The 15,873-nt window shown below is 65.2% G+C and overlaps 1 protein-coding gene across 6 annotated transcripts in view; it reads left to right on the forward strand.

The window, feature by feature from the left end:
• TP73 (tumor protein p73) overlaps positions 1–15,873 on the forward strand; it is a 69,295-nt gene that overhangs the window by 48,453 nt on the left and 4,969 nt on the right. For all 6 annotated transcript variants that reach the window (XM_057544342.1, XM_057544327.1, XM_057544333.1 and 3 more), the window contains 5 exons: positions 867–1,112; positions 12,848–13,034; positions 13,391–13,506; positions 15,035–15,144; positions 15,476–15,618. In XM_057544342.1, coding sequence (XP_057400325.1) covers positions 894–1,112; positions 12,848–13,034; positions 13,391–13,506; positions 15,035–15,144; positions 15,476–15,618 — 775 coding nt within the window. In that variant the 5' untranslated portion in view covers positions 867–893. The remainder of the gene's footprint in view (positions 1–866; positions 1,113–12,847; positions 13,035–13,390; positions 13,507–15,034; positions 15,145–15,475; positions 15,619–15,873) is intronic.

The raw sequence follows: 15,873 nt of genomic DNA on the forward strand, positions 1-15,873 counted from the left end.
GGCCGGTGCCCGCCCCCTCCCTTCCTCGCTGGGGCCTCCCTTAAGCTCCGGGCAGGGGCTGCTGGTCCGGACCCCACAGAGGGTGACCCAGGGGACCCGCCCACACCATGAGTCTAAGAGTTCCTGTTCCTTCTGTGTGTGGCCCCAGAGGGGGCTAGGCTGCCAGTGCCCTGGGGTGGGCAGAGGGTGTGGACCAGGCAGACCTGCTAGCAGGGGGAACTGGGGGGGCATTCAGATGCGGATGGATGAAGGCAGCCCGTCATCATCGTACAGAGGCCCTTCGCAAGTGGCCTCAGCCACCGTCCTTCAGCCCCCAGCTCTGTCCCACCACCTACAGGGCTGGACCGAGGGACCACATCTGGCCTCCCAAAGCCTCTTGGGCAGGCAGCCCCTGCACCGGAGCCTGGGGTGTGCCCACCCTGCGCGCTGGGGCCGCCCTCTGCCCTGCTCCCGGGGGTGGGGTTTCCCCAGCTTGAGCTGTAACGGTGGGACAGCAGGAGGCGTGGCTCTCTGGGCCGGGTGCTGCCCCTGGGGAGTGCGCCGGGCGGCCAGGGTGTCAGTCGGGGCTGGGAGCCGCCCCCGCAGGCCGGTCCCCTCCAGGTGTGCTTGGTGGAGCCCCAGGAGCCCAGGCACTGGGAGGCTGATGGAGAGGGGAGGGCGAGGTGACTATGTCAGTTTATCCCAACACAAGTAGTGACCTGTCAGGTGGGCCCCCCCCACCCACCCCCACCCCCCGAGGAAATATTTGGGATGACTGAGCTGCTGGCCCTTTAAGGCTCCTGTAACAGGACACCTCCCGGACGGGATGGCTTCCACTCTCCAGCCTGACTGTGTGTCTTCCCCTTCCCTCCTCCCCTTCCTGCCAGTCCCAGTTGCATTTGCTGAGCAGCACCATGGACCAGCTGGGCAGCCGCGCGGCCTCGGCCGGCAGCCCCTACGCCCCAGAGCACGCCGCTCGCGTGCCCAGCCATTCGCCCTACGCGCAGCCCAGCTCCACCTTCGACGCCATGTCGCCCGCGCCTGCCATCCCCTCCAACGCCGACTACCCGGGCCCCCACCACTTCGAGGTGACCTTCCAGCAGTCGAGCACAGCCAAGTCGGCCACCTGGACGGTGAGTGGCGCCCCGGCTCCGGCGGTCACCTGTGGGGCGCGCGGTGGGGAGGGGCTGCCCGCGTCCTTGGCACCCAGGGATGGCCGCCGTGCACATCCGCGTCCGCCCAGGGTTCCCACCTGGCCGGGAGGCGCGTCGGGCCGGAGGCGGGTCTCGGGGCCGGGCAGTCTGGGCGTGCCCACCCCTCGGACGGACGCGTGGCCAGAGTGGGCCAGCCTCCCACAGGGCCCCAGAGGAGATGGGCATGCCCCTCCCCCCGGCGAAGACGGAGGCAGCCCCTTCTCACGAGGACTGTCCGGCCGGCATCCCTGAGCTCAGTGAGGGCTCTGGCTGGAGTCCTGTGCTGAGTGGGCAGCAGGCTCACAGCTCGGACACCTGGAGCCGTCTGAGGCTGGCGCTGGGGCCCACGGAGGCCACCTCCTCCAGGCAGCGCAGGGCTGGCCAGAGGTGTCTGCTGTCGGCGGGTTTCGGCTTTGCCCACTCCCTCTCTGGGTTGTCATCTCCAAGCGTGGGTGTGAGACAGGGGCTCAGGGATGGGGCCACGGTGCCGAGGACCCCAGGTCCTGCCACCGTGCCCTTGGGAACAATCTGACCCCCCCGTCGAGATGGTCGAGATTTTGCCAACCTTGATAACATCCCACACACCCACGGCTGCTCCCCGAGAGCTGTGACTTGCTATTGCCCTAAGCTCTTTGAGGTTGTGTAAACCCTTGAAACTGCCTGCAGCCACGAGGCAGAGTCTACTGTTGTCCCATGTTAGAGTCCAGGACGCCGAGGCACGGGGACGGGAAGTCGCCTGCTCGAGTTATGCAGGCGCTAAGTGGGGGCACTGGCGTGGGGACCTGGTGGCTGGCTCCTGCGGCTGTGCCCCCAACCACTGAACTGCACTGTCCACACTGCGGCTGGGAGAGGAAGGCGCTGCTTGATGTCCCTGCTAGGGCAGAGTAAAGGGTTAGGGGCACCAAGACCCCCGGATACACCGCCGGCTTGCCTCGGAGCCTAGGGCATTGGGCAGGAAAGGGTGCCCCAAGGACCCTCCAGGTCTGCTGCCCGCCCCCAGGAGGGGAGAGTGAGCCTGGCTCTGGCGGTCCTGGCCATGGGGCTACGTCACCTCCTCTGGGAACAGCAGCTCCGTGCTCACTCCCGGCCCCTGGAAAAGGACCCTGGAGCAAAGGAGTCCATGCAGGGTGGATGGTTCCTGCCCCCGAGGGAGTGCCGAACTGGTGACACTGAGGTCCTGCGCTTTGAGAACCGGTTCCCACTGTCCCCACTGCCCTGCTGGCCAGGCTGTGGCTTTCCCACACTCCTGGGGTGGCCAGAGGTGGGGCAGAGCGGCAGGCAGCCTGGACGGCCCCCTGCAGCTATCTCTGGTTCTTGTTTGAGCCGTGGGCTCCCCCAGCTGCTGACCCATCGCTGAGTCAAGGCTGAGACTGACTCCAGGGCTTCCAGGGGCCAAGAGGGGCACCTGCTCCTGTCGGTGCCCAGATGTCCTCGTCTGGGAATTCTCACTCCATCGCTCCACTGGTGGAGGTGATAAGGCTTAACCGGGATGGGCTTAGCGCAGTCGGTGCCGGCATCTTCATTATTTCCTTGGACGGTGGGGGTGGGGGTGGTGGTGGGGGTGGGCTGCCATGGAGCCTGGTCCTCCTGGACAAGGTCGTTTAGCCAAAGCTGCACCTGCGGGGGCTTCTCTATTGCCTGTGGGGTCCTGCTCCCCACACCCCTGCTTTGAGGTCTGGCCCTCGAGGCATCCCTCCACTTGCACATCTCTAGTGACAGGAGGCTCACTACTGCTCCTGTTCCACAGTCTGACTTGCTCCCTAAGCCCTTTCTCTCTCTTCTAAGGGGGAGGGTCCCGGTCCCTCCTTCACTGACGTTCTGTCATCAGGGCCTGAGTTGCTGGTCCCGTAGGAGTCCTGGCAGGCAGCTTGGGGGGGTCCTGGCTCCCTTCCTCTGCATTGTTTGAGGATGCTGATGGGGTCTGTAGCATCTGAGGGGCTTTGAGCGCCTGGGATGGTCTGAGCTGGTCCTCAGGGAGGGATGGGAGCTGCCCCCTCCCGGTTGCCTCCACCGCCCCCTGCCAGGTGTGTGGCCTCAGGGCTGGAGGGGCTCATGGCTTGGTCACAGTTGTGCGGGCCCTAAGTGGCCCCGTGGGGTGGTCTGTTGTCCAGGACAGAGGCAGCCCAGCGGCCGCACCAGGGGGCAGGGGAAGGCTCATTTGTCCGATCAGCTCTGTCTCCAAGCCCCAGCCCCGCTCCCCCCCGTGCCCGAGCAGTGGACACCTCCCTCCCAGCCTGGGCACCTCCACCTGCACCCCCGCTGAGGGCTCGCGGAGCTGAGCTGAGGAGGAAGGTGCCGCTGCTCGTGCCCACAGACGCCCTCCCCAGCCCGTCTCCGTGCGGGGGTGGAGGTGGGACACACATCCATAATGAGATTCGTGGCACCTTGGCTCTGGGAGCAGACCCCACCCCTGCAGGCTCCCTGCCTTGCCCGGGGAGGGGTGGGGGACAGGCGGCCGGCTCATGGTGAGGACGGGGACCACCGGGCATCCTGCCTGCTTGCAGCTCTGGGGGCCTGGCTGTGCGGGCGCTGCCCAGACTTGCCGCCCGGGCTTGCCCTCCAGGCCTCCACGCCGAGCCATGTGCGGCCCCCCTACGCCAGCCGGCTGGTAACTGATAGATAATTCGTATTTTTCTCAAGCTCAGTTCCAAATTGACTGCTGCCTTCTCTCCTCTTCCTGCTCAGGAAAAACACCCTCACCAGCCCCCAAGCGACCGCAGCTGTTAATGGGGTCTTTGGCTTCTGCTTGGCCAAGGCCTCCTGGGAGTCCCCCCAGCCCCGGGTGCTTCATCTGCCTTGACCTGTGTCCCTTGACTTCAGCTCTCACGCCTGCATTCTTTGGGGGCAGAGGAGCCTGGAGCCCTCAGCTCACAGGCGTGTGTGCACGTATGCGTGCATGCAACGCTCGTACATGCATGCACAAACACGAACACATGTGCAGACATGCACACACAGGCAGACATGCAGACACATGTGCAGACATGCCCACGTGCAGACACTGTACACGTGTACTTGCACACACAGGCACGCAGGCCCCTCCTGGTCGCTGCCCAGGGTTCTGACAGCCCCTCCCCTCCCACAGGAGTCAGGAGGAGGTGGGTAGCAGGTAACTGAGCAGCCAGAGGAGGGACCTGAGACAGTGGCCAGGAGCAGGGGCGGGAGGAGATGGCAGTTTGGCCAGCGGGGTCGCTGTGTCACAGGAGGTTCTGTAGCGCCCTGCCAGCATTCTCTGCTCGTGAGCGTTCTGGCTGAGGCTTGTTCCTTTCGGGGCTGTCTGGGCTTTGGAGAGAGACAGATGCCGTGAGAGATCACAGCTGTGAGCAAGGCCCGGCACCCTTGGGCACTGATGTTCTTTGGGCCGGTGGGCGGGTGGAGCCGGGACAGGGATGGCAGTGCCAGGTGCCTAGGTCCCTGTTCCACACCCTCCCCGGGACATGGCGGGGTTGGCCTCTGGGCCCAATGGCCACTCCCATTCCGGGGATCCCCGTGGGTTGGCAGTGTGGGGACAGCTGGCGACAAGAGTCCCAGGGAGCAGAGAGGAAGAACAGCCGATGTGAGGGTGTCCGGAGGCTGCCCAGCCCAGCCTGGCCCCTTCCTGCTCCCAGCCTGAGCCTCTCCAGGGAAGGGGCTGTCCTTGACGTTCTGGAGTTTGGGGAGGGGCTCCAAGGTCAGCAGGCAGGCTTGGTGTGGTCGGAGCCCTGGCCCAGCTGGGCATCTGTGGGCGCCTCGGGCAGACTGGGTGACACTGCTGATGGCCCACAGGGCAGGCTGCCGTGAGGCGAGACGGGGCGGGTACGCACGGGTGCGAGGGCACACCTTGTCCCTGGGGGCCTCCAGCCAGCCCCCCAGCCTGAACACAGCCCCCTGGATGACCTCCAGCTGCCCCCACATCCGACGGGGTGTGTGTCCATCCGTCTGTCCTGAGAGCGAGCTGGCCCACGTGATGTGAATGCCCTCCCATCCCACCCCTGCCCCAGGAACACGTGGGAGGGGGCCTGGGAAACGCAAAGGCTCTACGAGGGATTCCTGGGTAGAAGGTGGCTGAGTCAACGCTAATGGATTCGGGAGAAAACTTTCCAGCCCCTCGGAGGTTTGCAAGTAGGAAAATAATAGTGGAGGTGTCCCAACATGATCGCGGTATCAATTGCGTTATCCTAAAAGTTTATGGAATGCATAAGTGGAATTAATACCTTTTACTGGCACCAGAAGCAATTATACGTACTTGAAGCCGAGGGAAGAGTCCTAGCAGTGTTCATTGTAGAGATGAACCTCCGAGTACTGGGGGAGAATCTGCAGCAAACGCTTGCCCTGTGCGGAGCTCCGCGGGGGGGCGCTCCCTGCGGCTGGTCCTGGGGGGTCAGTGCCCCGGCTCGCGGCCCAAGGGGGGGGTCCCCTCAAGCAGCGGGGAAGCCCTGCGCCTGGAGGTCACAGAACTCAGCCTGGGGGGCCCTGAAAGGGGCCCCGAGTCCCTGTTGCCGAGGGGTCCCAGGGCAGTCCCCACTCCCAGCCCCGAGGTTCTTGCAGGGGAGGCGAGGGGAGCCCCCAGGAACAGGGCTCCTTCTCCCAGGTGCGGGGCTGTGGGCCGGGCATGATGCAATAGATGTCTTACCAAGAGTCCTCTCTTGTCTGGGGCTTGTTTCCAAATTGGACACAGCTCCGTGGATTCTAGGGTGTCTGGTTGGTGCATGGACAGTGCCCTTGCAGGGCCCCTGCGTGGGTAGCCCCCCCACCCCGAGCACCCCGGTACAAGTTGTAGGCTCTCGTGTCCTCCTCACTTTACGGATAAGGAAACTGAGGCTCGGGAGGGCAGGTCCCTGCTCAAGGTCGCCCGTCAGCAAAGGGTGGAGTGGGGGTCTGAGCCCCGGCAGCCTGACCCCTGGCTTTCATCACGCAGCTTGTGGGGGGCACAGCCTGTGCCCCTCTGTGGAGCGCCTCAAAGGAGCAGCCTTCTCTCAGCTCCGAGGGGTGGGTCCAGGGACCCCCCCAGGACCCAGTGGACCAGTGGTGAGCGGGGCTGACCCCTCACAGGTCCAGGGCCTGCCCTGGCGGGGAGCACCTGGGCCCAGCCAGCCTGCGACTACTGTTTGTCAGTGAGTGAGTGACAGCTGCCACTGGGCGGGGAGAGTCTGCCCAGTTCGCCTTCGCAGCCTGATTTTTATTGACTGATGAAAATTCCTTTATATATATTCCTCTATTGTAAAGAACACTTTATAATTACAATGCTCCAGGGCTGACCAGGCTCAGAGGTAAACGTAGCTACAGGCCAGGAGGGCCTGGGACCCGCCCCTCCTCCTCTTCCCGCACCTGAACCTGGCCCCCTGTTCCCGCCCCACTCTCCGGTGCCCTTAGTCCCCTCTCTAGCTGGGAAAATGAGGGCCGAAGGGGAGCTCTTGCCCCAGCTTCTCCTAGAACCACTGCTGCAGCCATGGGGTCCTGAGTGCCCTGGACCTTGGCCCTGGGGGAGCGAGTTGGAGCTTGGCTTCCAAGCTGGGTGGGTCCCTGTGGTTGGTTGTCGGGGAAATCTGCTTTGGGGTTTTCTCAGATCCCAACCTTGGAAGCCAAGCTCAAGTTCATGGATCCCAGGCCCTGAAATTCCACCGGCCTCGATCAGGGCTGTGAGTGCTGCAGCTCATTCTAGGGCAGGAAGGCCCCCATGAAAGGTGCACAGGGTTCAATGAAGTGGACAGTCAGAGGCCGTTGGGGGAAACACGCAGTGGCCTGCAGGCAGGCTCCCCCAGGATCGCAGACCTGCCCAGGGCGAGGCGCCCCCTTCCTCCGTGGGTCCTCGTGTTGTGAGGGGGCAGCCGGTGCCCCCAGGGCCTCGGGGAGGATGAACCAAGGTGGTGCTGATGTGATGGGAGCTGCCGTGTGCGGGGTCAGATGTGTAGAAGCCAGCACTCCCTGCCCCAGATGCTTCGCTGGATATTTACAGGTTCCAGTGAAAACTTCGATGGCAGCCAACTGTACTAAAAGCTGAAAAGTGACCACCCCACGTGTCCAGGGCGTGCAGTTCCCCGGGGGCTCCTCTCCTGCTGGCCGGGAGTGGAGTTGATTTAGTGAAGAGATGCCCTCACTGCTTCCTGGCTGGAGGGCGTGGCTTTACCTGTGGTCCTGAACTGGGGACTTAACCTGCAGCTGCCATGGCAGGAAGGTCAGAGACAGGAGGGCCCATCCTCAGGGCTCCCGTCGGGGCTGACATGACGGCCCTCCGGAGAGGCCACCTTGAGTATCTGCTACAGCTGCGGCCGCAGTCTGGCCTCCCCTCCCGCCATCTCCCCAGCCTCCTGCCTCTGGTCCAGCCCCAGGCCATCCGGGAGCTGCAGGGCGCTGGGGGAAGGAATTGCCCACACTGGACAGTGGCCGGTGTCCAGAATGGTGGGCCGACAGGCCGAGGCTTCTGGACTGTCCTGTGAGTGGAAGGTGCCCACTGACCCTTGCAGTCACCGTGCTCACAAGGCCAGGCCAGCTCAGAAGGCTGCAGGTGGGATGGGGTGAGCGTAGTGGGGGCCTCCTTCCCCTGGCCGTCAAGGGGGCCCTCCCGGTGCTGGGCAGAGCTGGGCTGGTGGGCAGCCTCCCCACGCCGCCCCGTGCCAGGCACGGCCCGCAGCCCTGCTGGCCGGGTTCTTGCCAGAGGGCTCTCTCCATGAGGCCAGCTGGGGGATGGTCCCTGCAGCAGGGACGCCGGTCTTCAGAGGAGGCCAGGCCAGGCCGGCTCCCCAGCTGGCAAAGTCAAGCTTGTGGGCAGAGGGACCGTGTTTGGACCTGGCTGGGGCTGAGCGTGGTGCTTGGGCTATCGACGCTCTTTGTGCCCTGGGAGCGGGAGGGGTGGCTGCTGGCGGGAGTTCTGGGGCTCCCTGCAAGCCCGGCCTGTCCCAGGGGCTCAGAATACGTACTGCTCACCCCCTCCTCAAGGTCCGGGGGTGGCCAGATGTTGTGCCTGGGTTACGGAACAAGGACCAGATGGAGGCCCAGGCTCACCTCACCCTGCCCGTGAGGGTGTCACTGAAGCTAAAGGCAGGGCCGGCCTCTGGGCAGCTCCTTCCGCCCTGGGAAGGAGCTTCTGGCTGGGGCCAGAGTGAGAGTGATAACAATGGGACCCCCTGTGTGCAAGACCCCCTCCCCGCACTGTTCATGGCGGGGGGGCAGTGGATCGACAAGGCCCTTTGGAGTCGGGACTGAGACTCATCACACAGCATCTTGACAGAAGAGGGGGGCTGGAGCAGCCTCCTTTATCTGCTGGCCAGGCACCGGCTGTGGCCCCCACCCTGGAGCCAGGGGGCCCCCGGAGCCTCCAACCACCAGGCCCGCAGCCAAGGTGGGCTGCTGGCCGTGGGTTTCCTTGTGTGTGGGCTCTCGCTGCCTTCTGAGAGTGGGTGCTCTGAAGCAGGCTGGGGTGATGGTCAGCCCCCAAGGCCGGTCACCTCCCTGACACCTGTCAGAGCCCCCCATGCTCCTGGCCACTTTCCGCTGAGTGAAGACACAAGGGCTTTTCTAGGGTGAGTGAGGGTCTGTGGCTTTGGGGAGGTCCTCAAAGGGTCCATAACCCAAGAGAGGAGAGAAATGTGGGTGTGAGCTCCCTCACATGCACACACACGCGCACGCACAGAAAGCAGATAAAAGTGGTCCATAAAAAAATCAGTAAAAATAATAAAGCCCCCACTGCAGGCCCTGTCTTCCAGAATCTGTTGTAACAGATTCACCCAAGCTGGTTAACGGTATTTGCGGTTTGCAAGATGCTACACGTCCCTGGAAAATGACAGACAAGTTATTATCACCTCTCCACTCTCCTTCTGCCCAGACCTGCCTGTGCTGGGCACCCAGCTGCAGGGGAGCAGGCGCGAGGAAATTAACAGCCACCACCACGCCGCACCCGCCACCCTCTGCCCACCACCCCCTGCACCAGCCCTGCCGGGCCGAGGCTCCCAGCCAGGCTGGGCCGGGCCTATCGTGGAGTGGGTGGGGGGTGGGGTTGGATCGCAGGAGAGGAACCGGGTGGGGGCAGGATGGGCACACACCAGCGTCTGGGCAAACCATTTCCTGCAAACACGAAGGAACTCACGCATCCCCGAACAGGCAAGTCCTGACGGCTCTGTGTCAACCACCGAAGATAAATAAGATTTTATCAGCTCGGAATCTGTTGAAACACATCCATCTAGCGGTTCTAGGGAAGGAAAGGCAGGAGGGAGGGAAGGAGAGGCAGGAGGGAGGGAGGGTGAGAAGAAGCATCTCCGCGTGACCTTTTTTACAAAATTGATGAGGTCCCAGGAGCCCTCCTCCTCCCTGCCCGTGCCCAGGGCGGCCTGAGGCCCCGGAGCTCTGGGAGGAGGGGAAGGAGCTAGGGGAGGGGGTGGGGGGGCTCCTTCATTCCCTCCAGGTCCCACCCTGCCCCCAACCCCAGGTTTGGCTATCCAGGCCTACCCCCTCCCCCTCCCAGGCTTCACTCCTGCCCTGCAGCCCAGCGGCCGCAGGTGTCACCACCTGATGCTACCAGGGTGGGGTTAGACCTCAGGCATCCCCCGCCCCCGATGCTGCCCGACTTGGGCCAGCCTGGGCGTCCGGGGGTCCAACCCGGGCCGGGGGCCTGGGGCCTGACCGGGTGTGTGCCCAAGGGCGGCGTGAGCAGCCAGCTGAGGGCAGCACTGGGCTGGGGACACCGCTACGAGGAGTGGGCCCACCCAAGGCCATCGGGGGCCTGGCCAGGGACGCAGAGGGAGGAACCTCCTCTCCCCACGCTCGTCGCCAGCCAGCCGGGGTGAGGCACCCCAGGCAGCTCTGTGCTCCCAGCCCAGCGGCTTGCGGCTTGCGGCTTTTGGCTTTCGGCTTTCAGCGGGGCGGGCGGTCAGGCGGCCGCTGCCCGCGGTACCAGGGACAGCTCCCGCAGCTCCTCCCGGGGGCGGGGCGTCTGCAGCTCCAGAGGCCGTGGCCAGTGGGACTGGGGCAGGCAGGCCTGAGGGAAAGGCTGCACTGGTGGGGGCGGGGGCTCTGAAGCCACATGGCGGCAGTCACAGAGCCTGGGGAGGGGGCCGGGGGCTGCGGCTTTGCAGCTCCCAAGGCTGCGCCTGAAGCCTGGCCCCTTCCCTGTTGGCTCCATTCCCTCCTTGGGGCTGCCTGCGGTGGTTGGTCGACATCGGAGAGGGGACTGCAGGGCCTGCGTGCCCCTGGGGGCCCGTTCGGCTCCATCCCTCCCCACCCACAGCCTTGGACTTGGACCCGCTGCCCCTGCTCACACCAGAGGCGAGGACGCACGGGGACGTGTGCGGGCGCTTCCACAGTGGGCGAGGTTCAGGGCTGTTGTATGAAGCACATCACAGGCCGGCGAACAAGACGCGGGGAGGTGTCCAGTGGTTTAAGGCATCCCAGCTATCAAACCCAGAGCCAGAACTGCCACACAGTGGCCAGGCCTCCGATGCCTTCTCCCCTTGCTGACCACCCCCCAGCCCAGGCCAGCTCTCTGTGGGTCCTCTACACGCCCCTCCCAGCCCTGGTCACCTCATTCGCTGGACCCTCCGCAGGCAGGTGGGACACCTGCAGGGGAAGAAACACCCTCTGGAATCCACCAACGCTGCAGGAGGCCCCGGGGAGGCTGCGTGGCATTCAGGCGTGAGCCTCCTATAAGTCTAGTTTCTTCTGGGGGCTGAGGGGCTCTGTCCATTTTCCCTAGTGAGCCGAGGGGCTGGCAAACACTAGGCGCTCAACAAAGGCTTGCTGAGTGGATGGCTCTCAGGGTCCCAGCCTCTCCCTCCATGACTGCTTGTGTTCAGGTCCCTGAAGTCCAACTGAGGCCTGCCATTCCCTGTGGGGCCCTCCGCTTCCAGGAAGTCCCCTAAGTAGGCCCCTGGAGCTCCTCCATGGCACTCACCTCTAGTTTCCTCTGGAAACTAACTGCACACTTGTCTCGGGTCAGGGGCGGGTCCCGAAGCCTCGCACATGGTGGACAAGAGAGCTGGGCACTAAACTGGCAACTGGTGTTTGCTTTGGGCTGGGCTACTGCTGCCCTGGGCACAGCCCTCAGGACAGGACGCTCAGCTTATCTCCCAAACTGGTGCTCTGGGGAGTGAAGGGGCAGCATCTATACCGGTGGGGACCCAGGAGGTCAGCGGTCACCTCCCTGGGAAGCAGAACTGCCCCCCTGTGTGGTCCCAAGCCCACTGAGGGCCCACCTACACCCATGGGGGATGTCCCTTCCTGCCGAAGCGGGGTCGCAGGCACAGGTGGATGGGGCACCCGGGAGGCGACAAGCCCTGTGGGCATCTAGTTCCCTTCCACGATAGGGGCCTAAGGGGGCTCGTCCTGAAGTCATCGCTGAGGGAGTTGGACAGGATCCCAATCCCCCAGGACACCACTGGGGAGACCCCAGCTCGGGCTTGTCCCCGAGCCCCCTCAGACCCCACCCCAGGTCAGCATTTCCAGCTGGGTTTCAGCTCATCAGAGGAAGGACGTCTCGCACTGCTCAGGGCCAAGGGCTCCGAGGTGCGGGGACCCCTTGCTCCTGGGCTCAGGCTGAGCGCCGCCTCCCTTGCTTTTCCCGGACTTGGAGTTGCTGGCAGTATGAGGCTCTGAGGGTCCATTGTGTCCCTTGCTGGCCAGAGGGTCAGGGTGTCAGGCCCCAGCTTCCTCGGCAAAGGTGGGATCAGGCCTGCTCATCCTCTGGTCTGCAGCAGCCCCGTGTCCGGCCTCAGTTTCCCTGATGACCATAGTGGGATGCGATGGGGGGCTCTCCAGGACCCTGTGGCTGGAGTAACTCTGAGTCCCCGGGGGCTTGGGGGGGGCCCAGGGGCGTGGCATGGGGACAGGAAGCGTCCTGGGACTCTGAGACCCTCATGTCCCCACTGTCCCTGGGGGATGGGGCCACGAGGAGCCCTGTTGGATCCCCAGGAGCCAGTCATTGGGGGACAGCCAGCTTGGAAACGAGTGGGCACCCGTGTTTCCAAGGGACCCTTCCATCAAGGGTCACTTTGAACTCGTGAGAGCCGGCCTGGGTCCTCGGGTGGGCCACCTGGACCTCTGGGCGCTCGCCCTGGAGGTCCCTTCAGGTGGCCCGGGAGTCATCTGATCCTCCCTGGGTCAAGGTCTTGGGCTGGGGGTCCTGGGGCTTCAAGGTCAAAGCCCCCCACCCGCAGTGGCCAGAAGTAAGCCAAAGGGCTGGCCCCTCAGAGGATGGTCCAGGGAGTCCCTGTGCACGTTTCCTCTGTACAGAGGACAGAAAACCTAACTCCAGGCTTTTAAAACCCGAGACACGAGGCTGTACCCTCCCCCCTTCAAACTACTACAGTCTGGGGGCTTAAGGTTCACAGGCTTGACGCACTGGACCTGGCTCCCAGCCCCGTGTCCTAGCCCTGCTCTCCAGCAGCTCCTTCTCACCGTCCTGGCCTTTACTGTCCTCATCCATAAAATGGACCTAATGGTACCTACTTCTCCAACCAGTGAGATCCAGGGGGATAAGCGTCTCAGCCTGGCCGCACGGGGCACTCAGAGCAGCTGCTCTCACTGAGCCCACACCAGCCAGACACTGATGGGTGGGTGCCGGGGAGAGGCTCTTTGAGGGAAGGAAGCCCAGAGGTGTTCAGCCGAGGGTCAGGCATGCGGTGGCCGGGACTCCTGGCGGGGGCCACAGGGGGCGAGGGTGTGGAGTTGGGACGGCCAGCCTCACCCCGGTCCCCACACCCCCCCTGCAGTACTCTCCTCTGCTAAAGAAGCTTTACTGCCAAATCGCCAAGACGTGCCCCATCCAGACCAAGGTGTCCACCCCGCCGCCTCCGGGCACTGTCATCCGCGCCATGCCCATCTACAAGAAGGCGGAGCACGTGACCGAGGTCGTGAAGCGCTGCCCCAACCACGAGCTCGGGCGGGACTTCAACGAAGGTGAGTGTCCCTGCCCCACCCCCTCCTGTGCCCAGCGGCCAGCGCCCCAGCCGGGAAGGAGAGGGCTGGCTCGGGGCCTCCTTCCTGGAGGCGGCAGGTCCGATGCGAGGGGCTGACAGGGGGGCTCAGCATCCCCCCCACCCCAGTCCCGTGTCCTGCCAGCTCTGCCTGGGGCCTTGGGTGCCGGTGCCCGCAGGTGAGCGCGGAGCAGGGCTGCTGGGCCAAGTGCCCCGGGGGCATGGGGGCTGCCGGCGGGTCTGAGTCCCCCTGGGAGGCCCGAGTCCGCTGCGATGCGCCCGGCACAGGGGTGCAGACCCCGGCTGGCACCTCTCTGAAGCGGCGTCCCCCCTCGGCAGGACAGTCTGCCCCCGCCAGCCACCTCATCCGCGTGGAGGGCAACAACCTTTCGCAGTACGTGGACGACCCTGTCACCGGCAGGCAGAGCGTCATGGTGCCCTACGAGCCCCCGCAGGTAGGGGGCCAGGCTGGGGCAGGGCTTCGGGGCAGAGACCCCTCGGGTCACTTCCCAAGTGTCCCCGAGCTGTGCAGATCCTCCCTCGCCCTCATGTCCATCCCTCCCTTGCCTGTGGGTGGGGCTCTGACCACCTACACTGCCTAGCTGAGGGGAGGTCCCCTCCGGCCCTCTCTAGGCATCCACAACCCTGGCTTTACAGCGGGGTTGGGCCTGCTGACCCTTGGGCCTCAGCCCGGCCCTTGCGTCCCCTCTTCCTGCCCGTCCGTTTCCCACGCCCCAGCCTGGGCTCTGGGGGATGGAGGGGCTGAGGTCAGGAGGAGTTAGCCCGGGTAGAGCCGGGGGGCCGCGGGGAGAGGAGAGACCTGCGGTCGGGGGCACAGCGCTGCAGGGCCCGGAGGTGGGGGGGAGGCTGGGGGGGGGATTGCTGCAAGAGGTGGGCAGGGGCGGAGAGACCCTGGGGGTCTGACTTTGACCTGAAGGCAGCAGAAGGCTCTGGGGCTGATGTGCGGGCCGGACTGGGGTAAAAAGCTGGGGTGGAGAGAAGTAGGGGTGGTACCAACCAGTGACGGTGGGGTGGGGGCGCCAGGATGGCAGGTGGAGACCGAGTCCCGGCAATGCGCCCTGTGGGCCAAGCTTCCCAGGGTGGGCGGGTGACGGCGAGCCCTCACCTTTCCTCTACCTGGGTCTGAGACACCGCCCCCCCCAGAGTTGTACCCAGTCCTCCAGGCACCCCCCTTCCAGGCCCCATCACTGTACCTGGTCCCTCAGGACCCCCAGGACCCCCTGTGGTTCCCTAGGAACAGCCCTTGCGTTGGCGGGGCCCGGGGAGGGGTTGCCACCCTGCCTTCCCTCCCCCGAGCCTCACTGGCACCTCCAGGACCAGGAAAGCAGGTCTCTCCCGCCCCCTGGCGGCTGCCACGTGCCAGCAGGTTTGTGAAAGGCCAGGTTTCCTGAGCCATCATCCTGACCCAGAGAGACCATGACAGCTGCCCGTTTTGTGGTCCTGGGATGCCCACGGGTCAAGAGTCCCGGGTTCACATCTCACTGTCTCCACACACTCCCTGGAACAAGTGTGTGTGCTGGGAGCCCGCTCGGACGGCTCTGGTCTCTCCCTCTGCCCAGAGCTGGGCCAGGCACCCCACTTCCCAGAAGAGCCCACAGTCTGCAAAACACACGCCTGCGCCACAGAGGCCTGCGCATGTGCCTGCTCACACCCCGCCTCCGGGGCCAGCCCCCAGCCTGTGCCAGGGGAGCAACCAGGCCATGGCTCTCTTGGTTCCAGAGCCAGCAGAGCGCATGGCACTCAGTGTACTGTGTGGCTGGCTGGCTGGATAGGTGGGTGGATGGGTGGGTGGGGGATGGACGGTGGATGGGTGGATAGACGGCAGAGGACCACAGGGCCCAGCACCCCCTTGCCTACCCAGAGATGCGAGGGACAGGTGCTTGGAAGCCCAGGAGCCCCCAGCCCTGCGGACTGGGGCCCACGTGCCGACAGCACAGCTTCTCCCTGCCCCTCCTGTGGCAGGTGGGGACAGAGTTCACCACCATCCTCTACAACTTCATGTGCAACAGCAGCTGTGTCGGGGGCATGAACCGGCGGCCCATCCTCATCATCATCACCCTGGAGACACGGGAGTGAGTCTGCCGGACGCGGGGGTCGGGGAGGGATCGGGGCAGGGACTCGGGCCCGTGCTGCTGGGGGGCTTGCTGGGGAGACAGGGAGGCCATGAGCAAGGGGAGGTGCAGGCCCTGGAGGCGAGTCTGGGGAGGGGCCCTGCAGGCCACATGCTGGGAGGGGCTGCTGGGGCAGGAGCTGCCTTGGGAGGGACGCAGGGGACCTGGTGTCCCAGAGCAGCTGGGCACTCAGCCCTGAGCCCTCGGCCCATCAAGGCCGGTCCTGTGGGGTGCGAGGTGGGTGGGGACGGTGGGCCCCAAAGCTCACGGTCCCGGCTGTGCCCCTGGACAGCGGACAGGTGCTGGGCCGCCGGTCCTTCGAGGGCCGCATCTGTGCCTGTCCTGGCCGAGACCGCAAAGCGGATGAAGACCACTTCCGCGAACAGCAGGCCCTGAACGAGAGCGCTGCCAAGAGCGGGGCTGCCAGCAAGCGCGGTGAGCAGGGCCGGGGCGGGCGCGCGGGGGTGGAGGGCCACCCTGGAACGTCAGAGCCAGGCCACCCCCAGGACGCAGTTGGACCTGTCTCGGGGCTCAGGGGAAACGCACGAGCCTGTGCCCAGGGGACAGAGCCAGCCCCGCCCGCGTGGCCGCCCCCGATCCCCTCCGTCCCGTGTGGGTGACCGCCCGATTTGCTCATCTGAGTGGGTGGCTGGTCTCCGGGCCTGTCCACAAGGGGCACCTTGGGAAGGT

This window comes from Balaenoptera acutorostrata, chromosome 1 (assembly GCF_949987535.1).
Source record: "Balaenoptera acutorostrata chromosome 1, mBalAcu1.1, whole genome shotgun sequence".
Classification (NCBI taxonomy): Eukaryota; Metazoa; Chordata; class Mammalia; order Artiodactyla; family Balaenopteridae; genus Balaenoptera; species Balaenoptera acutorostrata.